The following is a 23612-nucleotide window of genomic DNA, read 5'->3' as shown; positions in this document are numbered from 1 at the left end:
TATGGATGGTCCTGGATCACCCAAATTAAAATCCTCAGCCCTCTCGAGGGAATGCAAAAACACAAAAGCAGCCCCCTGTGATTGAAAAAGTTTGGAAAAGTGAGGCTGACTTTGATGGATTTTTGTGGTTTTCTCCTTCGTTTTTCTGCTTCCATCTCCAAGAGCCTCTTATTGCCAGATTAAAAAAAAAAAAGTCTCTATCAATCAAGGGCAGAGTCTAAGCACTGCTGGGAGCCTCCCACTTGGCCAACACGGTCACCAGGAAGTTACAACCACCAGTGCAGGCTCAGGTGATCTGCCAGTTACAGGTTGTCTGAGAACGTCACTGATGCTCCAGAAGGATCACTGCAGAGAAGCTGAGCTGACTTTCACTGACGAAGGCAAAGCACAAAAAGCACAAAGAAGGATTTCTAATAAGAATGACTTTATATGCTTTCCTAATCCCCAAATCACCACATGTGTACCGAAGCAAACTTGGGACATTGACCCTTGGAGGTTATGTTATGCCCAGAATTCGTGATCCCCAAAGACCACTAGGGAGCCGAGTCTGATGCAAAAGCAAAGAGCCTTTATTCGAGCTAGCTCGAGCTCAATCCCCTACCTGCACCGACGCAGTGGTGAGATACCAGGGAAAGAGAGCGAGTTTCAAAAGGACAAAGGTTTTATTGGGGCCTGGGGGCAGTTGGTGAGGTAATGGCTATGGCCTCAGCCTATTGGCTGGGGAAGGGTCCTGGGGAAGGGTCCGAGTCCTGTTAGGCAGGTGAGGGGGGGCTTACTCAAGGGGAGGAGGTGTGGTCAAGGTGAAGGACACAGAACAAGATGGAGTCGGCCGGCGTAGGCCCGCCCTTTCAGTTATTTATACAGTGGTTTGGGCAAAGCTTTATTTTCTCTTCCCCATTCTTTCTTTTCCCTTAGATGAGATGCAGGTCCCAGTTGCATAAAAAATACAGCTCTTGGGGCAGCCGTGTGGCTCAGTCAGTGAAGTGGCTGACTCGTTTTAGGCTCAGGTCATGATCTTATGGTTTGTGAGTTCAAGCCCCACATTAGGCTCTGCACCGACAGCGTGGAGCCTACTTGGGAGTCTCTCTCTCTGCGTGTGTGTGTGTGTGTGTGTGTGTGTGTGTGTGTGTGTATGTGTGTGTGTCTCAAAATAAATAAATAAACTTTTAAAATATAGATATGTAGTTCTACTTGTTTGGTTTTCTGTTTTTCCAATTCTCATGTAATTTGGATTTTCTTCTATTCTTTATAACTTATTTAGTTTGGGCAATTGGATGAGTAAACTGATGAGTTTTCATAGGAACACTCCTGTATTTGATATTAAAATTGTGCTTCCCCACCCCCCAGAGATTTCTTCTTTGTGAGTTTGTCACTTAGTGGATAGCCACAGCGGATGAACTCATCTACTCCAATGTAGTTCCTAAGCTCACTCCTGTCCTCTTTTCCCGGACTCAGTTCGTAGTTGAATGTCAATAAAATGGTAGCTCTCAGCAAGGGAACATTCTTGATTCCTGAGGCAGGGAACCAAGCCAGGCACTTGTTACATTTGTTTTCAAATGAACTGGTTCTTATGTTGTAAATATTTAACTATTCACCATAGTATTCCTCCCGAAGTTTCCATTAGGATTCCAACTAATTCTATTTCCCACAGGCAGATAAAGCTTCTTTTGCTTTGCAGAACCCTCTTTAAGCAAAGAGAGATTATATTCCATGGAGTTTGGTTTGAGAAGGAACAAAAAGTAGGATCTGAAAGGCATATTTTTCCCTTGGTTGAGGCAAGGAGGCCATGGGGAACTAAGTCTGCCAGCAAAGAATAATGAATGCAATGGTAAATCTTATTGAAGGCCATGAATATTTGTATTGTTCCCTAGGCTGTCTTTGCTTAAATTGTGGGCGGTGATGGCTAAAAGCAAAGGGGTTTTTTCTTCTCAGTTTATAGTTTTGAGAATTAGATGGAGGGACATTAGCTATTAAAGCTACTGAAGAGGGCCAGGTGATGTTATCTCTCTAATGAAAATGACTTGAGTCAGCTTTCTTTTGACCTCTGAGTTGTCTGGGCTCCTGAACACCCATTTCTGACTGGCATTTGGTCTCAGGAAGAAACTCTAGGAATGCATTAGGTAGAAGATTTTGATTTACAACTCACCTCTGTTTACTCTTTTAGTGATATATTTGTTTATTTTAGGAAAAGGAGCTCCTTAAAAGACATATTTTATGCTTTTGACTTCTTTTATGACTCTTAAGTTTGAGATATTTTGTCTTCAGGAAATGTATTTTGATTTTTTTCTTGCCCCTTCCTCCCTCCCTCCCTTCCTTCCTTCCTTCCTTCCTTCCTTCCTTCCTTCCTTCCTTCCTTCCTTCCTCCCTCTCCCCCTTCCTTCCTTCTTTCCTTCCTTCCTTCCTTCCTCCCTCTCTCCCTCCCTCCCTTCTTTCTTTCCTTCTTCCCTTTCTCTCTTCCTCCCTTTCTTCCTTTCTTTCTGCCTCCCTTCTTTCCTTCCTTCCCTCCTTCCTCCCTACAACATGCATCTTCTGCTGTCCCAATACTGTAGACAGCAAGGCAAGAAGTCACCTTAAGTCAGAACTTCGAGTGGCACTTGGACCACAAATGACTGTTAAGGTCAAAGACCTATCATAAGCAAGAGTCAAATTGAAAACATTACCTTGCAGAGCCAGTCTGTCTGTCTGGTCACTTAGCAGTTTATAAAACTTGACTCCCGGCTAGAAAGCTAATTGCCACAGGGCTCAAGGAAAGCACCGGGCTCTCACTCAGAACCCTTCATTGGTCCAAATGATGGTCTGGACTTTTCAAGGAGTTAGTAAGAACATTTTCTATTTTCCTCATCTAATTGACACAAATATTTCTTTTAAGAAAGGTGACAACAGTAATAAGAATTTTAAAAATTATTAGTCACTTCAATATTTCTTAAAGTCCTTTTTCCCCTGTAACTAACAAAACTACTTCTTTGAAGATTATTATGCATCAATCTTTTTCTGCCCCTTTCCTGTTTCGGTTCCATATTTACGTGAAACACCAAAGGGTTTTTCAGCAGTGTGAGCTGAGTGTGGGACTAAAAGAAAAAGAACACTCTTGGAATTTGAAATAAGAGACCATGGGGGGGGGGGGGGCGGGGAGGAGTAAATAAATTCCCTGTGCTCTCAGATGGACCATAACTGAGGATTCTGCATTTCCTTTCTAAAGCATTTAGTGGAGAGAGTATAAGTCTGAAACTTGTATTTAGCTCTGTTTGGCTTATAATCCCCAGCATGATAGTATTTGTAATTTATGTGCATGCATTTTAAATTCAGATTATTTCAATTTTTCTAATCAAATATTTTTAGAGAATATTCATTTCTGTTGGAGTGAAATAGACATTCTAAAAGAGCTATTTCTAGTACATCAATAAAATTATCATAAAACCTTCACATTTCCCCTTTATTTCTCATTAAAATGCCAGAGTGACAAACGGCGGCGGGCATGCCCTGCTTTCAGACATTTCGGCGTGTCGCCCTTCTGTCCCCCTCTCGTCCCGGGCCACCTATCTGTGATCACTGTTTTGTGCTTGCTGATAGAGGTTTTGTGCCTGCTCTTGGTCTTGTGGCTTTGACACTGAAGCACTGTTGTCTGCAAAAGACAGTATATTACAGCTCCAGGGTTCACTCAGCTGCCTGCTTTGCCGCTGGAACTTCATTCTTGGGAAGTTTCTGAGTTTCCCAGGAGATGGAGCATGAGCAGCATTTGCTCCAGCCTGAGTAATTTCAGAAGGCCTGGAGTCCTGTTTTGTTCTGCAGGTTTCCAAGAGTGGGTGCGGGGCATGAGAATTCCCAGCAAGGGCCATTACCACTTCTTGTTAAAAATTGGGGCCGTGCATTCCTCCTCTGTCACAGTTTTCTACCGAGTGGTTATTGTGGTGTTTTAAAAGTTAGGCCGGGCTTGAAGAAGCCGGACAGAAATTAGACTGAAATGTTTGAAGTGAGTCCGTGTGTTAAAAGCACCCCTGAACTACTAGGGGGTAAGCGTGTGTGTTGCATCTTCCAGAACAGCCTCAAATCCTTTTTAGATTTAATAATAATCTTGAGCACTGGAAAGACTGAATTAAAGCCGGATGAGACTTGCCATATTTGCAAACATTTTTGAGGCAGTCTGTAACAGATTTTAATACTTTTCTGAGTTAGAAGGAACCGTAGCATATGATTTATAATTTTTACCTTTATGAGCTATTGTTCCCTTATTAACCCCACTGCCATGATATCACATACTATGATATTATTGGAAGCGAAAAGGTCCTTATGTGCAGAGCTAATATGTAAGCCTTTCTCGGTAATTCAGGTACCCTTGAATTGTATAAAAAGAGCAGAAATATTTTAATGTCCGACTCCTCGTTTATTCACAGCTTTTAGGGTGCAGTTCCTGGATTAGCCTGGAGATGATTGGCCAAATCTTTGCTTCTCCTGGAAGCCAGAATAATTTCCAGGCTACAGTGGCAGTGGGGTTACAGGTTCAGCTTCGTCATACCCCCATTAATTCTAGTAGGTACTACGAAACATATAATTTAAAATTTTCTAATGGGGGTGCCTAGGTGGTTCAGTCGGTTAAGTGTCCAACTCTTGATTTCAGTTCAGGTCGTGATCTCACAGTTTGTGAGATCAAGTCCCGCGACAGGTTCTGTGCTGACAGCACCCCCCCCCCCCCCGCCTGGCCTGCTTGACATTCTCTCTCCCTCTCTCTTTCTCTCAAAAATAAATAAACATTAGAAAACGTTTTTATTTTTCCTAATGAAAAGCTGGGAGCCTTCAACTTGTTGTTTTTAATTTTTTTTACCTAACCCCAAGAAGCAGCTACTTGGTTATGCAACTATGCCAAAATGAAACACAAGAGAATTCTTCTTTTGTAAGACAAATGTGTCCATTTTCAACAATGATTCCCTCTTTCTCTCTCTCCTCCTCCCTTCTCCCTTTCTCTTTCTCTCCCTTCCTTCCTCCCTCTATCTCTTCTCTCTTGAATTACTGAAGGCCCTAATTGCTCAGCACTGTCTTCATGATAAGGTCAGGAATTATACTCTGTATACAAGGTTTTTCTCTCCAGCCTCACAGCTGACCAGGGAAGACTTGCTTCCCTCCCTGCTTCACACTCCAATCACTGAACCACTCCCAGTGCCTGAGCGTACCATGCTTATTCTCTCCCTTGCCCTGGCATGCGTTACTTCTCTAGAATGTTCACCCTCCCCTCCCTAAAGCCGGTGAGTATTCTCATAATATCTTGTCTTCGTTTACCAGTATAACCAACTACATCGTATGGTAAACTATTTGTCTTCCCTTCTAGACTCTAAGTGACTTGTAAGCAAGACTGTGTTTATTTTGTTCACCATTGCACCCCTAGAGTTCCTCACGGTGCCTGGTATATAGTAGACGTTCGGTGAATTGTTGTCAAAGGCTCAACTGAGTCTGGATGTCACTCAGCTTGCTTTACATGCAGAGAAGTAACTTGACCTTTCAGCTTACTCCTGGAGAGAGGAGCAGAGGGGCAGAATGTACCTGGAGTGCTTCATAAGTCTGCAGGAGTCAGCTCTTTTCTGGTTGCAGGGTAGGAATGGCATTATACAGATTTCAAGCTGAAGCACAATAGGGCTGTGATGAGGAAGCATGTAGGGGCACTACACCGGGCTTGCCCTAAATCACGTAATTATTATCTTAATATCAAGATTATTTTAAATTTGCCCTTTATCTTTAGTGAATTACGAGAGGATTGCCTGCTACGTTAGAAGTAACCTATCTGCCAGAACATGAACTGTTGGTATTTAAATAAAATAGGCTGAGCCTAACCAATGTTCCTTACTATTGCGTTTCTACTATAAAGGTGACTTAAAATTTTTCTTCCTTAAACTATTCATTGTTAAGTGTACATACCCACTGTCTATCTCAAATATTGCTTACCATCTCCATGTTGCCTGAATAATAAAAATGTCTGATAATGATGTTTGTACTTAAGAAATTGCTGGGATTAATGGGGCGCCTGGGTGGCTCAGTCGGTTGGGCGTCTGACTTCGGCTCAGGTCATGATCTTGAGGTTCGTGGGTTCGAGCCCCGCGTTAGGCTCTGTGCTGACAGCTCGGAGCCTGGAGCCTGCTTCCGATTCTGTGTCTCCCTCTCTCTCTGACCCTCCCCCGTTCATGCTCTGTCTCTCTCTCTGTCTCAAAAATAAATAAACATTAAAAAAAATTGCTGGGATTAAGAAATATAATCTTAGGTTAGTGTGGGTAGAATTACATAAAGTAACTACCACTGTGCAGAGTCAATGCCGGGCATTTTATCTACATCATCTTTGATCATCCCAGCAACCGTGGCAAGTGGGTGCTATCATCCCTCTTTACGGATGAAAGAATTGAGGCTCAGAGGTGAAATGCCTTGACATGATCACTTAGCATGTATGTGGCAGATCTGGGGTTTGAAATTTGGTTGGTGTGTCCCACAGCCCCTGTTCTTTACTGTATATTTTTCTTCATGATGAAAGCACTATTGTTTTCTTAGGCATTGGATGTTGGTGCATATCATTGTTGAATACTATTGTTGAATGCACAATGATGACACAGTGGCTGATGGGAGCATTCTCTCATTATCCTTGAATTTGTGACCACAGACAGTGTTTGGAGAACTTTGGGATTTTAATTCAAACTGTTGGGAGTCTGCCACAAAAGCTCAAGTGATTAGCAATCGCCAGGCTGATGAGTCTTTGATTAGTTTCCCAGAATTCTATAGACATGTCAAGATACATAGGCTATGTTCGCCCATGCTATATTATTTATTAGGATCACACCACTTTTGGGGACACTAATACAGGCGTTTTCTCTAACACTTTTATCAGACTTGCTCCCAACTTCCTGACTAGTCCGAGGAGGTGAATCCAGGAGCTTCTGGAATGTAGCCTGCAGGGGTAAGATCCTAGGGTCCACGTAAAGCTTAAGAAACAGTCTCAAACCTGGGGACCGAGTCAGATTCTCTAGACCTGCGGTTTTATTTCTCAGAATGAGATATAACCCAACAGCCATTTCTTTAGGGACTTGTGGCTGAATTAGTCGTAATGTTTTAAGAAACCTAAGTTTTCAAGTCTTTTACAATTATTCCAGTGAAATGTCCACTTGGTAGTGGATTCTATCCAGTGCAGTGTTCTCTATTATTTGTATTCTGTATATGATGATGGAGGTGACAAGGATTTGGGGAGATTGCCTGTTTTAAGCTGCCTGAAAGTCAACTACCAATAAAACCAGCAATCTTCCTAAGATTATCCACAAAGTCTGTGATTATCATGGGTTTAAGCACATACACATTACTCTGCTTTGCAGAAGTCTTACTGTTGCTTTTCAATGACAAAGGTGATTCAGAAGTTGGGGTATTGACTCCAATTTATAGATTGTGGACTATTAGAACCAAGTGAATTACTATAATTTGACACTAACACCCTCCCCTTTGATGGAAATTTCCTTTTAGATGATTCCACTCTCCTTCTCTCTGTTGGATTACCAAATGGGGCTATTGGAATTAGAAATCCTGCTTAATGATATTTGAGCAGACTATCAAGTCTGTATGCGAGGGTATTGAAAATACAGGTATGATTTCCCCAAAGAATGTAGAAATGACCTTAAAAATTATAGAAGGTGAGATTTTTAAAAAATTATAGAGTTCAAGTTGATGTTAGGAAAGTAGTCGAGGAAGGGAAACTAAATCTTATATTAGAAGGATATTTGGGTATTCCTTTCACTATTAGCATATTAGTTGATTGTGGATCACTGGGTTTTCTCTATTTCTAAAATCCATGGTTCAATGGAGAAAATAGTCTTAAAATCAAAGAAAGCAGGGGTGTCTGGGTGGCTCAGTTGGTTAAGCAGCAGACTCTTGATTTTGGCTCAGTTCATGATCTCACAGTGGTTGTGAGAGCTAGCCCCCAGGCAAGCCTCCACGTTGGCCCCACTCATGTGCGTGGTCTCTCTCTCTCTCTGTCTCTCAAAATAAATAAATAAGCTTAAAAACTAAAATCAAAGAAAGCAAGAATCGTCTTTACGTGCCATTATGGTTCAGTTAGCACGTTTTATCTCATGAGAGATTCTTGACAGGATGGGAGCAATTAAGAGGGAATTTGGACAATACTCTGTGAACCTTGCACAAGTTTTTCTAGGAACTGCGTGCACTGGCAGTGGTTGTGGGGGGGCACAGATGTTGGGATACTCCTCACTAATGGTGATACTCATTCTTCACGTAAGTCAGCAAATACTTATGGAATGGCTATTTGTACTAGACACAAAATATACCCAAATCCCTGCTTTTATTGAGATTATATTCAGAGCAGGGGTATAGACAATGAAAATTCAACATAATACATAACTGCATTATAATGAATATTAGATTAGCGCATGGAAAAAAATGGGATAGGGGGTCAGGAATTCTACAAGGGGGACAGGTTGTCATTTTAAACAGGCTGATCAGGGTAGGCCACAATGCAAAAGTTATATTTGAAGGAGGCAAAAGAGGTAGCCATGGGTACACTGAAATAAGGAAATTTTCTGTGCAAAGGCCCTAAGGCAGGAGCAGGTGTGTTTGAGAATAGCAAGGAGGTCACCGTGGCTGGAGTAGAGTGAGAGGGGGAGAGCAGTAGCAGATCACGACAAAGGAGTCACCGGTGAGTGGGGAAAGGTAGACCACTTGTGGACTTGCAGATCATCGTAAGGACTCTAGTTAGCCTTCATTCTGAGTGAAATAAGGATACATTGCAGAGTTTTGAGCAGACATGACTGACTAGTGTTCTAAAAGAATTGTTTTGGTGGGGGGATAGGCTAAATGGGTGAGGGGCATTAAGGAGGGCACTTGTTGGGATGAGCACTGGGTGTCATATGTAAGTGATGAATCACTCAATTCTACTCCTGAAACCAATATTGCATTATATGTTAACTACCTTGGATTTAAATTAAAAGATAAATAAAAATAAATGAAAGAATTGTTTTGGCTGTGAAAGGCTGGAGCAGGCAGGCAAGGGCAAAAGGAATTCCAGCGAGACATCTGGTATTCAAAATTGAAGATGGGTCTGGAGATGTACATTTGGAGTATTTGGCACCTCTACGGTACCTAAGACCATGAAATATCCCATGGGAAGTCACTGATTCCTGGAAGCTCCATTTCTAGAAGCTGCAGCCCATGGCATAGGATGTGTTCCAATCCTCGGGCCAAGTTGACCCCACCTTCTATTGTTTTTTGAGGATAGCAGGATAGCATCAGTCATAACCCGCTACACCAATTAGTTTAATCATTCGGTGTTTCCTGGACACAAATATTTCCACACCATGCACAGTTAGAGCTAGAGGTCATCTACTAAACGTTTCTCATCTTACAGATAAAAAGAGAGGCTCAGAGAGGTTAAATGATTTCACCAAAATTGTAGTGAGGGTAACGGACCTGGGAGTAAAATGGCCTTCTAGCTCAGTACCGTTCTTTATGCCATCTGGAGCACTTACAAATTTATTAAATGGAACAAGAAAGGTGATCACAGAGAGGTAAAGTCAAAGATCATTTCTGCCACCAACTGTTTCCTTCAGAAAAAAGTCGACACAGGAGAGCTGTCTTAATGCAGTAATTTTGGCTGCACTTGCATCCCATAGTGTAAAAAGCCACAGAGTGAACTTCAGCTGACCCACTCTCAAAGGGAGAGCTGGAAGGCACCTTCAGAGTTGTGCAGGCCCAGTTTTGAATAAACTGGGGAATGATTTTTGAATTCTAGAAAGGTGGGTGAATAAGGAATAATTTCTTTAATCAGTCACAATAAATTATTCTTTTCTCTTCGACTTGGAAACTAGAGAAGGCAAGAGAAGAAAGAGAATGTGGGTAACTCTGCCATCAGCTTTTGATGATTCTTTTTTTTTGACATTTATTTACTTTTGAGAGGCAGAGAGAGACAGAGTGTGAGTGGGGGAGGGACAGAGAGAGAGGGAGACACAGAATCCAAGACAGGCTCCAGGCTCTGAGCTGTCAGCTCAAAGCCCGACGCAGGGCACGAACCCACGAACCATGAGATTATGACCTGAGCCAAAGTCAGATGCTCAACCGACTGAGCCACCCAGGCACCCCTTGATGATTCTTGATGATGATTTGGAGAAGGCTGGAAAGAGCTAAATCGGCATACAATTGAACATCATTTTTATTTGACTATAGATTGCAATCAGACATATGCTCCACTTCAATTTGTCCCTGGTTCTAGTCCTTTCTTAGCTATTGGTGAGTTATTTGGATTAGCTAATAAGTTCCAATGGGTTATTATATATAGTTTGCAAACCGATATTATATTTGGAGACAGTTCTTTCATTCAACAGATGTTTATGGAGTATCCACTACTATATGGCAGGCATGAGAAATGCAGTGGTCAAGACAGGTAAGGTATATGTTTTCACAGAACTTACATTGTCACGGGGTTACATAGACAATAAACAAGAAACTAAATAAGTGAACAAGATAAATCCAGATAGTCGTAAGTGCTATGAAGGAAACAACACTGTCAAGAGATGGAGAGAGCTTAGGTGAGCTACCTTAAGTAGGTGGGTCAGGTGACTTTTGGACTACAAATCTAAATAATAAGAAGGAACCTGCTGCATGGAAGTGTGAGGCATTCCAGGCAAAGGAAAAGTTTAAGAGCAAGGGCCTTGAGGTGAGAACAGTCCTGAGATGTTGGAGGTAATGAAAGCAAGTCAGTATGGTTGAAGCATAGTGAACAGAGTAGGCTAGGCTCACATCGGGTAGGACCTCGTAGACCATAGAGAGGAACCAAATTGTAGCCTAAGTGTACCAGGAGGCCACTAGAGGATCTTAAGCAAAGGAACAATATTATCAATTTATTTATTTGCAATAACACTGAGATTCCTTTTTGAAGAATAGGGTATAGGAGAGCAAGAGTAGGAGCAAGGAGACCCATCAGGAAGCTAATATACTGATCTAAGGAGTTAATAGTAGGTCACTCTGGGATGGTAGCAGTGGAGATGGCTAATGTGATAGGATTTGAGACAGATTTCTGAGATAGTGTCAACTGGCTGATGACTGAATAAAACATAAGGGAAAGAATAATGAAGGTGACTGTGGGTTTGGGGCTGTACAGTTAGGATGATGATGGAGCTATTGGGTAAGATGGGGAAAACTAGAGAACCATGAGTCTGGAGGGCAGGGGTTGGGGTGGAAGGTGCTCATGAATAGCAGAAGTGAGAGTTCCTTTCAACATATTATGTCTAATATACCAATCAGCTATCTGGAGAGGGAGCTGTACAAAAGAGTTTGGAATCCAAGGGGCTGATCAGAGCTAGACAGAGAAAGTTGAGAGTCATCAACATATATAAATAGTATTTAAGGTCACAGGACCTGATTCGCTCACCTGCAAGAATTTCCAGAGAGGAGAGAAAAGCTGTGAAGACCAAAGCCTGGACACATCAACCTTGAGAGCAGGCCGACCCAGCAAAGGAAACTAACTGAGAAGCAACTTCAGTGAGTTGGGGGAGGGCTTAGTGTTGTGCAACTCCAGAAAGGAAAAGATTTCTTAGGAGGGAATAGTCATCTGTGATGAAAACTGCTGCAAGGGATCCCAGGAGATGATCCCAAACCACTGACCTTGGCAAACAGAGTGTAGTGACCTTGACAGAGCAAGTGCAAAGGAATGACGTGGGGAAAGTTGGACTGTAGGGGTTGAAGAGAACAGGTGATGATGGCATGGAGACAAGTGCAGACAATTTATTTATATCTGTGGTTTCTTTCACCATTTCAGATAGGGATGCAGTGATGAGGTAGGACTGTAACCAGTATTGTTAGAAAGGTGCTAATATTAGGGGTTTAAAAAAATTTTTTTTAATGTTTATTCCTTTTTCAAAGAGAGAGAGAGAGAGGGAACGGGGGAGGGCAGAGAGAAAGGGAGACAGAATCTGAAGCAGGCTCCATGCTCTGAGCTGTCACGCGGGGCTCGAACTCCCAAATCGTGAGATCATGATCTGAGCTGAAGTTGGACGCTTAACCAACTGAGTCACCAGGTGTCCCTAATCTTAGGTGTTTGGTGAATTAAAACTAATATGGGGCACCTGGGTGGCTCGGTCGGTTAAGCATCCGACTTCAGCTCAGGTCACGATCTCTCGGTCCGTGGGTTCAAGCCCCGCATCGGGCTCTGGGCTGATGGCTCAGAGCCTGGAGCCTGCTTCCGATTCTGTGTATCCCTCTCTCTCTGCCCCTCCCCCATTCATGCTCTGTCTCTCTCTGTCTCAAAAATAAATAAACTTAAAAAAAAAAGCTGCTGAGGATTCAACTCAGTTTAAAAAAAAAAAACCAAAAAACTAATATACGTTCATAGGACATTTGATCTCCTGTGTGTAGTTGGGCGGATTAAGCTTTCATGGAGTCCCCTTGATGTTTATACATGCAGTTCTAATCATTCTTTGACACTAGTTTCTTGGGGCTGTTTTCTGCAGCAATACCCAAATAGAACAGAAGGCAAAAATAATAAAAGCCAGCATTTATGGAGCACTTAGTGTGCTGGTTAGTGGTGATTAGTTCATTTAATACTTACTTCAAATGGTAGGGGCTATTTAATCCCTTTCTGATAAGATCACATGGCCTCCTCTAAAATCCAGGTAGTTAATTTATAATTGAAATCTTGCAACACAGCTTGAACTTAACTTGGGAAATGCTTGTATTTCAACAAAATTATTTATTTTATCTTTTTCCTTTTCCTGTCACCCAAATACCCCTAACCATGCTTATACAGCAGTGTGGGATTGGAACCCAGGCAATCTGGGAGCTCCAGCCCCCTGCTGCTTAATGAACATCCTTTATCTCAAGGCACATGGAAAGGAGACTCCAGAAAGGAAAAGCAGATGGCATTTGATAAAATCAGTGTTGCTACAAAATTGCATACCAGTAATAATGAATTGAGCTAGAAATGAAAATTTTATTCTGGAAACCTCTTAGTGGTGTTTAAAAAAGAAAAAAAAATCTGCATACCAATAGAGACTGCATTTACAGAATGCTAGTCCTGTAACATTACTCAACATTCTCCCTCCAAAACTCATTTTCACCTTGATAATGAATTGCCCCTGAAAATCAAGATAGACTGTCATGCATATACATTTTTCTTTTGAAAGTGTTTTGGCATTTTCCTACCTGACAGCTAGTAAAACAGATGATTGATTGGATACTTTTACTATGTCTAAGACTGATTCTTATTATGGGTGGGGTTATAATGAAAATAAGGGCATTTCCTGAGGAGTAACAAGCCCATAGGAGGAGTCTTTATCCTCTAAATTAGAAAAGCCTAGCACTCATTGGTGCCCAGGAAGTGCCCTAGACTGGCATTGTCTTGTTGTTCTAATCTGAAAATGACAGCATAGAACACAGCCGAAGGCATGAAGCATTTTATTATGGGTGATGCAGCTTTAATTGGTATGTGGAAGGCATGCTTGTGGAATTAGTCCTCAGAATACTGGCCAACCAGATCACTTTCAACATTTCCCAGTGTTTAGTTTCGTCTTATAATTAAGGAACAACGAGCATTTCCTGACAGCTAATAACTAGCTAAAGGAGTTAGAAGCCTCATTAGGTTTATAATTTATCAAATTCTAAGCTCTTCATTTGAAGTGTTGCAAAAAGAGAAAGCATCCTCCAATTCCAAACTGATTAAAGACAATCTCTCCAAGCATATTTCATATGTGAGTGTTAATTTGTTCATCAAAGGCTGACTTTGTTATTTTCCAAGTTTTTTTGAAATAACAATTATTACATAAGCAGGAAAAAATGTTTATGTGGCTTTAATAGAGATATATTGAACTGTGTACACACACACACACACACACACACACACACACACGTGTGCCTACTAAAACAAAAGTAAAATCAATAGGCCATGTATCCTTTAAGGCTCTTTTTGTGACAATTCCACATGCTTTCCTGAGAGCATGCTTGACTATCCATTAATTCCAGAAATAGCATCGTTACATGTACTCCACAAATATTGATTGAGCACCTACTTTGTGCTAGGCACTATTCTAAATGTTGAGGATACAGCAAGGAGACAAAAACTCCTGTCCTTACTGGGCTTGGAACCCAATCTTAATAATTTCTGTCTTCAAGATTACCCAGAAGATTATGTAGGCCTGGAAGACCACACATTAAATGTCTTCAAAGCGGTCCAGCTAAAGGTAGGAAAGGGTCCTTGCTGGATCATCTTGGCCACCATACCTCTGACTGTCTTCTCATCAATATGGCATTGCGTAGTGGCCTCAGGTTTTTCTGGTTCAAAAATCACTCCCTGATCAACCATACTCTTGAGATCATAATCGTCCTGCTAGTGGGAAAAAATACAATCTTTTCTCTTATGGGACCTAGTGCTTTCCTCTTCATTTTGGAACCTGACATGAGCTGGTCACAAAATGACTTCTAATCCCTTGATGAAAACATTCATTTCTACAGTTTGATGTGGGGACAGTCAGACCTATAATTTAGGCTCTGGAATTCTAGAAATATGGAGCTCAAGTTACCACGATTCTTCTAAGTGAGTTCCATCCTGCCCAGACCACATCGAAAAGACCTCTAGAGAAATGGAACAGTATCTTTCTAATGGTACTTACTCTGAGACTTCCATCAGAGTTCCTGTTGGGAATCCCTCAAATATCTTTCCCTTCCATATTCTAATGCATCCTTGGGGCACAGTAACCCTAGGTGCTCAAAGAAACTCCATTATATCTTCTGCCATAGGAGCAACTCAAGACATGAGATCTTCTGGGATCTTCAGCATTGGCCAAAATGCAAAGCAGAACCCCAGGAAGGCTTCTGGCATTTGGTTAGTGTTAACACACCAGTCCTGGATTTCAGCATCAGAGATGTCCATCATTGTCCTGCATAGAATATGTGGACATTGGCCCTGGCACCTTACATGAAAATTACCCTTCTGGTGTTCCAACAGCTTCTCTTGGTTCTAGACTATCTGAAACTAAGAGTTGGGACTACCCAGTTCTCATGTTGCTAAATCCAATTCTTCAATATGTGTTCCTGGGAACTCTTCTTGCCCTGAGTATATTTAATAAACAGGCAGAATGAGTGGTTGATGCCCCCTTTATTTTATTTGAAGATTGTTTTTTCTGAATTTCTATAGAAATTCAGAAATTTCAACATGTTCTTCATTACTTTAAGTGCCATGGGATAAATATTTGAAGGAATGGGGTGCCTGGCTAGCTTAGTTGGTAGAGCATGAGATTCTTGATCTCAGGGTTATAAGTTCAAGCCCCATGTTGGGTATATAAATTACTTAATAATAAAACCTTAAAAAATTTTTTTGAAGGAACATTCAGCTATTTTAAATCATTCGGCAGACTTAACAGTGCAGAAACAAACATACATCTCTACTCATTCGACAGATACTCCAATCATTAGGAACCCAAGGGAAACAAGTTGGTAATTAATGGACATGCTATGTGACTATTCTCACATAAAGTATAGGGACTCAGAAGCAGGCTTTCACTTCATCCCTGAAATTACTACTGATTTAAAGTCACTTTTCCTAATGTGCCTGGCAATCCCGTTTGCCTATAATTTCTGAAGAGTTACAGTCTTTGAATTCAGTTCTGAATGGGAGGAAAGATAGTTCTATGCAATATACACATTTATTTAAGTAATTAGAAGTTTTCACAAGAAAGAAAATTTTACAGTGCTTTTCTGAATGGGCATACTCTGTCATGGAAAGATGGGCCTGGAGGGGTGAACCAAAACACCGTGGATGCCATAGGGAGGGGCTCTCTATTTCACATTGTTTTTCTAGGTCTAGTGAAAACATAAGGATCGAAGGCTGGGCCTCACCCTGGTGATATAATCAGGAATGGAAGTTTGGTAGCAAATAATGAGGACAACAGAAGAACCATTATGTTTAGAGAAGGAAAGTTCTCAAAAAAAAAGAGAGAGAGAGAGAGAGAGAGAGAGAGAGAGAGAGAGAGAGACTACTCCAAATAATTCAGGCTCCTTTTCTCTTTTTCTTGTGTGAAATGGAATGTTTCCATTCTCTGTTTAGCCTTTACAGGTGGTGATATCATTTTGAGAAGATACGCTTAGGGGCTTTAGAAGCCAAAGACAACCTCAGAGTCACTGGCTTCTCTGGGCAATGGGAATCTCGCCACAGGAGAAACAAAGTATGAAAGTAGAAAATTCTACCCTGAATGACAAATCTATATGTTCTAAGGATGAATCCAAACTTCAGAAGCTGTGGGACTGTCCTCAGTCAGAAGTGAAACTCTTTCAATTGCTTGCATTGGGGAAACACCCTTGTCTCTAGGTTTGGGGATCATGAGTCAAAGCCAAGGACTGGAACCTCGCTAAGTCTGTGTGTGTTGGGCCTTGAAAGGGAGTGTGCTAGGTTCTGGGATTGGCGCCTCTTCTGTAATGCTTTTCCCCTCCCAGGCCTCCAGGTCAGGTCTGGCAGGATTTAATGACTCTGAATCTCTGCAATGAGTGGCATCTGGATAGCCCAGGGGGACTGGCAACAGCACAAAATTGGCACAGGGGTTGGAGAGCAGGTGGAGGGATAGAGAGCTGGATGCCTAAAAGGTGGTCTTTTGGGGGAGGTCAAAAAAATCTTTTGCCAAGCCTGTTAGGTGAGTCACCAGGAGAACTGAATCTCAACTGTTGTCCATTCTAAATTTTTTTTCAAAAATAGCACTGAATGTATAGAAACTTCTGAAATGAATTGTCTGATACTGTATACTTCTATTTACCCCTAAAAAGAGAAAGTTACATGGTTGGTTGATAGGTTGTTAGTTATTTTCAATGCATGGACTGTCTTTAAACTCCAGTTATTAGTGTTAAACAAATCAAAAATATTTTTAGTCAAAAAATATTTTTAGTCAAATTTGTCTAGGATGCAGTGGGACCCGGCCAAGTGGGTTCAACACCTTAAAGAACATGAATCATCCATGAAGATCATCCCTTCTCATTTTCTTTTGAGTCATCATCTGCACAGCTTTAAAATTACCTTCAGGGATAAGGCAACATAGCTGACTTTTTTTAAAGCAAATTTAGAAAGACAGAAATCTTTCATGTCTGTTTCCCCTGAAGTATGGCCTTAGAGAAGGAGTCCTCCGGGGATCATATCCAGAGAGATGGCGTGTTCGCCACCTCTGAAGACTCTAAAGCTTTTGTCAAACCTCAAAGTGACCTAAGCTCTTCAGGAGGGAGGGATATTTTAGGTCATGAATAACATAGACAAACCCAGAACTCTCATGGATCTATAAGCTCTTGCCTCTGTAGAAACCAGAGTGGGCTTTGGGGAGGGAGGAGTCATCATCCCGCACACACATTTGTAAGGCAGTCCCCTGGAAGCAGCCAGAAGCCAGATCTTTGAGAGGTCTCAGAACCTACCTTAATTTGGGTTTCAAAGAACTGCTAACACCTTTGGCTAGCAACCCTAAGCAGGCTTGGTTCTGGTTACAGAGAGACCTAAACAACCCCAGAAAGTAGCTACTTACTGAGTCCCTAATAAATCCAAATGGAACTCCAAAATCCCTGCTATTGAGGGATGTGCATTTCGTTGAAGTGCCCCTGGTATCACAAGGCCCCCCTTGAAATGAGTGTTTTCTCTGAGGAGTGTTTGGGTTCTCTTGTTTGTTTTCTGCTGTTGGCCCTTTCTGCCATGTCCAGCTCTCTTCCTTTTCATGGGCACAGCAGAGCCTATTACTGCAAATTGGTGATGAGGCAAGGTGGCTGGGAGGTGCTCCCACATGGGGGAGTTCTTTTGTTTTTATAACCGGTGCCAGCTCTGAGTAGATGGTGAGTAAGAGCCTCTTCCTCTTCCCTCTGGGCTGCCCTCGTCTCCCATGCCAATCTTGTTGCTGGCCTGTTTCGGATATGGTGCTAAGCAAGGGCGGCTGCCTGGCTCTGATGCTCCCCAGGCTCAGAACTCAAAACTCGAGAAGGCAGCAAAATCCGTAAGTGAGGGCTGCATTGGCCTGTGTTTCCTACTAGCAGTATTCCTGCATGAGGGCTTCTGGGGAGAAGTGGCAAATGCGAAGGTAGTCAAAGAGCGTTTGTCACTCCTACTTCCTCCATTAGGTAAATTGAAAGTGCTCGCTTGGCACGCAAGAGCAAAATGGATGGTGAATGCACCTTCCAGTGACTTTTGGGCTGATTTTAGGTTAGATGGCCTTTTCTGCAAAAGAATCTTAATTCTGGCAAGTTTCTTTCTTTCTTTCTTTTCTTCTTTCTTTCTTTCTTTTTTCTTCCTGTCTCTTTTTTTAAAACAGAAATAACATGTTTGTTCATTCTTATGTTTGAACATTACGCTATAAGAGCAATTATGGTTATCCATACTTTATACTCCATACATTGATTTGCCATTTTCCATTCTGGTTTTGAGAATAATGTTTGTTTTGGATTTTAGTTGCTCTTTTGTGTGCCTCACTAACTTGTTTGCCGGCTGCCAGATTATTACAAGCAGATATAAAGGGGAGTTTTCTTCTGGAGAAACCTCCACAGTTCATGCTCAAAGGATATGTTTGTATACCCTACAGAGGAAGAAAGTAATTCATTAGTATCTTTGTGTGTGTGTCTATGGTTTCTTTCTTTGTTACTTTTCTTCTTCTTTTTCTTTTTTCTTTTCTTTCTTTTTTTTTTTTTTTTGGTAGCTGTAATCCGCAGTTTCTGCATCTTTTAGCATAAATATCAGTTTCTCATTTTGTAACATGATTTCTTTCCAAACTTGTAGCTTAATTGAATCTAGCTTTGAGTGACACTTTAAAAAATGCTCTCCCGCATCAGAAGCATTTCTCCAAACCAGGTGCTCTTCATGCTCACCTGCTGGCAGTGTTTGATTAGCAGCCAGCTACAATGGGTGTTCGTATTTGTGCCAAATCCATTCTATACATGGCGGTCTGTGCTTGAGAAGATGAGTCATGCTAATTACTCAGACCCCTTCCTTGGAGGTAATGTGCCAAAATCACAGAGCAGAAAAGCCAGAAACAGTATGAGCCTTGGTATTGATGGACCATAAAATCAGAATTTCATCTCCTAAGATTGCTTTGTTCTCAGATACATCACCCTTTCCAGCTATGAGCTCACCAACACTTGCTCTATCTCTGGGCCAGTTGGCATCACTGCCATTCTACAGACGCAGAATGGGAGATGCAGCTGGGCAAGCCAAATTACCCCAAAGCCAGGTGATCTAGCTAGAATGGGGAGCCAACTCCCTTGACTTCTCTCCAACCCCTTGCTGTCTCAGACGACGCGGCTTAGCCGAGAGACCCGGAGGCTCAGTTGAAACTGCAGTGTTGCCTGAAAGTGATCTGTATGTGAATTATCAGTCAGAAGCCAGAAGAAACTGGATCAAACAGTGGATGCACAAATGGAGATTGGGAGAAGGCAGCAGGGAATGAGGCTAAAAATGAGGGAATCTGGGATGTAAGTCCAAGAATGTAGGGAATATCCTTTTTATGCAGGCCACGACACCTCTCTTAACTGTGGGCTGAAATATGCTAGATAATATGTGTCATACAGCAAATACAGAATATCCTCCAGTAGGAAATGGTAGTCAAAGGAAAGCTAATGCATAAACTTAAATCATTAATTTAGTAAATATTTATTTATTGTCTCCCATGAGCTGAATCCTAGGCAATTCATCTTTATAACCTCACTGCCTGTCACATGGTAGATAGATTAGATGAATGGATGGATTGATGGATAGGTGGACACACGTTGTCCATGAAATTTTCTTTTAAGGACTTCCTGTTTTCTCCCCCGGCTCTTCCTCCCTTGGGAGGGCCCATGCAGTTCAACAGAGACTCCTGCCTCACCCCTCCCAGAACCACCCACTCGCAGGAAGGAGAATTTCCTTAATGAAGGCCAGTGAACATGGGCTGTGTGCCCACAGGGAGGAAGGCTTTATACACTTTTACCCAGATTGAATCTGGGAAAACCATGTCAGGAAGAAGGCCACACCCTAGCCAACTCAGGGGAATAGCATTTGCATGTTATAGCCTTCACTGCAGCAAACCCAACACAGGTGTATACTCTCTGGGTCAGGCAATCAGAGCGAATTTGCCTCCCAGGTCTCCAGAGGTCCACCACCCTTCATCCACTATCTCTTGAGCTTGCCTCCTGGATCCCAGCTTCATCTCAGACGTATGCAGCCAGGATCTAGGAAAGGCACACCAGGCACCATTATTTATTGAATGCCCTCAATGCATTGGCCTCAAACCAAATGCAGAATTAGATTACTATACCTGACCAGTTGGTTCACATTTTAAACAAATAAATAGGCAGATAGAGGTGAACTAAGTAGAAGGGAAGGTGGAAATATACTCCAGGGAGAGGCTGGTGCCAGAGAGGGAAAACCGGTCAGAGCCTGTCATTTTGAGAGCTTAAGTAGGACGGATCTTAAAATATTTCAGATCCAGCTCCATGTTTTTGATCAGCCAGAGAACAGGCAAACTTGGGTGGGAGAGGGAAAAATGAGTCACACACTTCGTGCATTTAATGTTAATTCATTCCTTTGTGGTTGTTTCTGTCTTTGGGCTACCCCTGTGCCTTGTATGTGCCTCTGACAAAGCACGTGGCCAGCCATTACCAAGCAATTGTTTGTTTACTCTCCATCTCCTCCAATGGAACATGAACTCAATGAGGGCAGGGTCTTTGTCTTCTTCACCTCTGAATTCCCAAAGCCTGATCAATAAATGCTTCCTGAATTTACATATGATACCCACCTCAGTGACTATAGCTGAATTTCCAATGAGAACTTGGGCCAGGATGTTAGATGCTCTAGGAATTCAAAACAGAGGTAACTATGGATTGGAGGGGTCTGACAGCTTTCTTGAATATAGTATTATTCTCTGGGATCTGAGATGATGGGATTGAGAGTGGGAGGTGGGCAATTGCCTGAGGCAAAGGCTCAGAATTGGGGGTACTCTTGTGGTTCCCAGGGAACGATGAATGGGCCAGTGTGGCTGAAGCAGAGGGGTCCTGTTTGAAATGTTGGTGTCACGTACAAAAAAGGCAGGGTGAGGCCAGTGTGTGAAGGGACAAATAAAATTGTTTGCAATTGAAATTTTCAACAGTGGGAATCACAGAAGTCATTTGAGCTAGGCTTTAAAAGATAAAAGGAGAGCTCAGAAGAGCTGAACCCAGCAATGCCCCAGCCATGCCAGGCAAGACAGCTTGGAGCATTAGGTGCTAGAGGTAAGGAGCCTACGTCAGAAGGGACAGCAGCAATCTATGAGTCAAGTGATCAAATTCTGATCTTAGAAAGGTGACAGTGGGAATGATTTTCCAGATTTGGTGGGGAGACTGTTTTGAGACAAGTGCATCATTTGTATTCACAATTTTCTGTAAATAAGGATTCAAATAATGATGGCTGAACTCTTAGTGCTTAATCTATGTCAGTCACTATTAGCATTTTTACATAGTATCTCAATACACCCTCACAACACCTCTTTGAGGTATTATTATTATTAGCCCTGTTTGACAGATAAATTAACTGAGGCATGGAGATTAAGAAACGTGCCCAAGATCATACAGTGAGTGAGACATAGAGCCAGGATTCAAAACAGGTTGTAAGACTGCATACCTCAAAGTGTTCACCACAAATACTTAAACAAGTTCATGGGAGGGTTTATGTATGATGGAGGAGGTTCTAAAATGTGATGTGTGTTATCACCATTTCGAAAGGAGAATAGAGAAGCATTTCTTACATTAGCTTATCTATCATCATTATTAGTTGCCTACTCTGGTTTATACTGATCAGTATTCATTAAAATTTAGAATCTGTAACAGGATAATATGCTTCTTTTTAAACATTGATTTTCCTAATTTAAAAATTAATAATATTCACAATAGGGGCACCTGGGTGGCTCAGCTGGTTAAGCATCTGACTTCAGCTCAGGTCATGATCTCGCGGTCTGTGAGTTCGAGACCCACGTCGGGCTCTGTGCTGACAGCTCAGAGCCTGGAGCCTGCTTCGGATTCTGTGTCTCCCTCTCTCTCTCTGCCCCTCCCCCGCTCATGCCCTGCCCCTCTCTCTCTCAAAAATAAATAAGCATTAAAAAAATAATATTCACAATAAACATCAAAATATTCCAGAAATAGCAGATATAAAGTGAATATCCTGAGCAATCCTAATTGCTCCTTAAATCATTCTCCATTGTTGTGTGAAAATTCCTCCAGCCTTTTTCTTTTATATATGCTTATATAATGTCATCATATTATCTTCATTCTCATCATTTATGTTAATAATAATCCTTTTGCTCAGAGGTAATCACTCTGTTTTGTAATATGCTTTTTTATTTAATATATTTTGTACATCTTTCCGTGTGAGGACACACAGTTTTCTTGCCTTTAAAAGTTACACAGGGATTCACAGTCACTTTCAACATGACCTCCAGTCTGGATTCATGTTCTTTTCCGATTAACAGAGCAATACGTCTGACATGACCTAGATTCTTACCTCAATGCCACTTTGTTCCTTCTGTGTCTGGGATACAGGGCTCAAGGAGAAGCAAGCTCGAGTGGGACTCAGTTTTCTGTTTCTGGGAAAATAACAGAAGCTGGCGTTTCTCTAGTATCCCTATGATCCAGCAACTATTCCTAGCCCCACTTTATAGATGCGGAAACTAGAGAGATTAAGTAACTTATACTTGTGCAAGGTCATACAGTTAGACATTAGAGAGTCAGAACCTGAACCCAGGCTCTTGTGCCTGCAAAGCCTGTTTATTTAGCACCACCCTTTCCCTTTATCTCTTTTTACAAGTCTTTTACCTGAGTAATAGGAAGGGGGTTCCATAGCATCATATTGCAGTCAGCTGCAGAGGAAAAGTTAGTCAATAAAGGTGAGCTCTGCTATTTCTCATTAAGGCACACTTCACAAATACCTGCACGGAAAAGGGGTGTTGTCTAAAGAAGCACATCCCCTCCCTGTGGGTCACTAGTTAGTGTGGAATGTGACCCACTATCTCCCAGCAGTCCCAGGGGACACTTCCTAGGACTCGAACCTCGTTCAGTGTCTTTCCTGCTGGTGGAGGCCAGGGAAGGGGAGTCTCAAAGGTTCCTTGGGTGAAGCGGAGTTCCCCACTTTCCAATCGAGTGACATGACAGCAGCAGCAAGGCTCTATCTATCCACCCAGTACAACCCACACACAAATTTCAAAAGAGACAATTTAAGTGGATAAGCGTAGATAAACAATCTTGGTGGAGCGTCCTTACAAGGACTTTGTTCTTTTGTTTTTGTTTTGTTTTGTTTTGTTTTGTTTTGTTTTGTTTTGTCTAAGTGAACTAGACTGGTTTAACAAACAGCCCCCTTTAATGGAATAAAGCAACTCCTTTGCTTTGTGCTAGGAGAGCCTAGCTAGGACATATAAAATTATCAAATTATTTCTTCCCACGGTAGGCATTTTCACAGTGCTTCAGCATCAGAAGGGAACTGAAAAGTTAAGCAGTTCAGATTCTTGTCTCATATGTTTTACAACAGCCCCCTGAAGTAGGCAAGGAGCTTCCATTTGAATACTGTCAGGGAAAGTGAACTCACTAAGTACAGAAACAGACTGTCTCAGGGCACCTGGGTGGCTCAGTTGGTTAAGCGTCTGACT

At 41.9% G+C, this 23612-nt stretch overlaps 1 protein-coding gene across 6 annotated transcripts in view; it reads left to right on the top strand.

The window, feature by feature from the left end:
- The window catches only part of SHROOM3 (shroom family member 3), a 321642-nt gene that overhangs the window by 173202 nt on the left and 124828 nt on the right, over positions 1 to 23612 (top strand). The window contains exon 1 of one of the 6 annotated variants that reach the window (XM_053217222.1): positions 12283 to 17969. The exons of the other annotated variants lie outside the window; for them this stretch is intronic. Coding sequence (XP_053073197.1) covers positions 17809 to 17969 — 161 coding nt within the window. The 5' untranslated portion in view covers positions 12283 to 17808. Of the gene's footprint in view, positions 1 to 12282; positions 17970 to 23612 lie in introns of those variants that run through there. 6 annotated transcript variants of the gene reach the window in all.

Source organism: Acinonyx jubatus, chromosome B1 (genome assembly GCF_027475565.1).
Source record: "Acinonyx jubatus isolate Ajub_Pintada_27869175 chromosome B1, VMU_Ajub_asm_v1.0, whole genome shotgun sequence".
NCBI classification, from domain to species: Eukaryota; Metazoa; Chordata; class Mammalia; order Carnivora; family Felidae; genus Acinonyx; species Acinonyx jubatus.
This window is presented reverse-complemented; position numbering and strand designations above follow the sequence as displayed.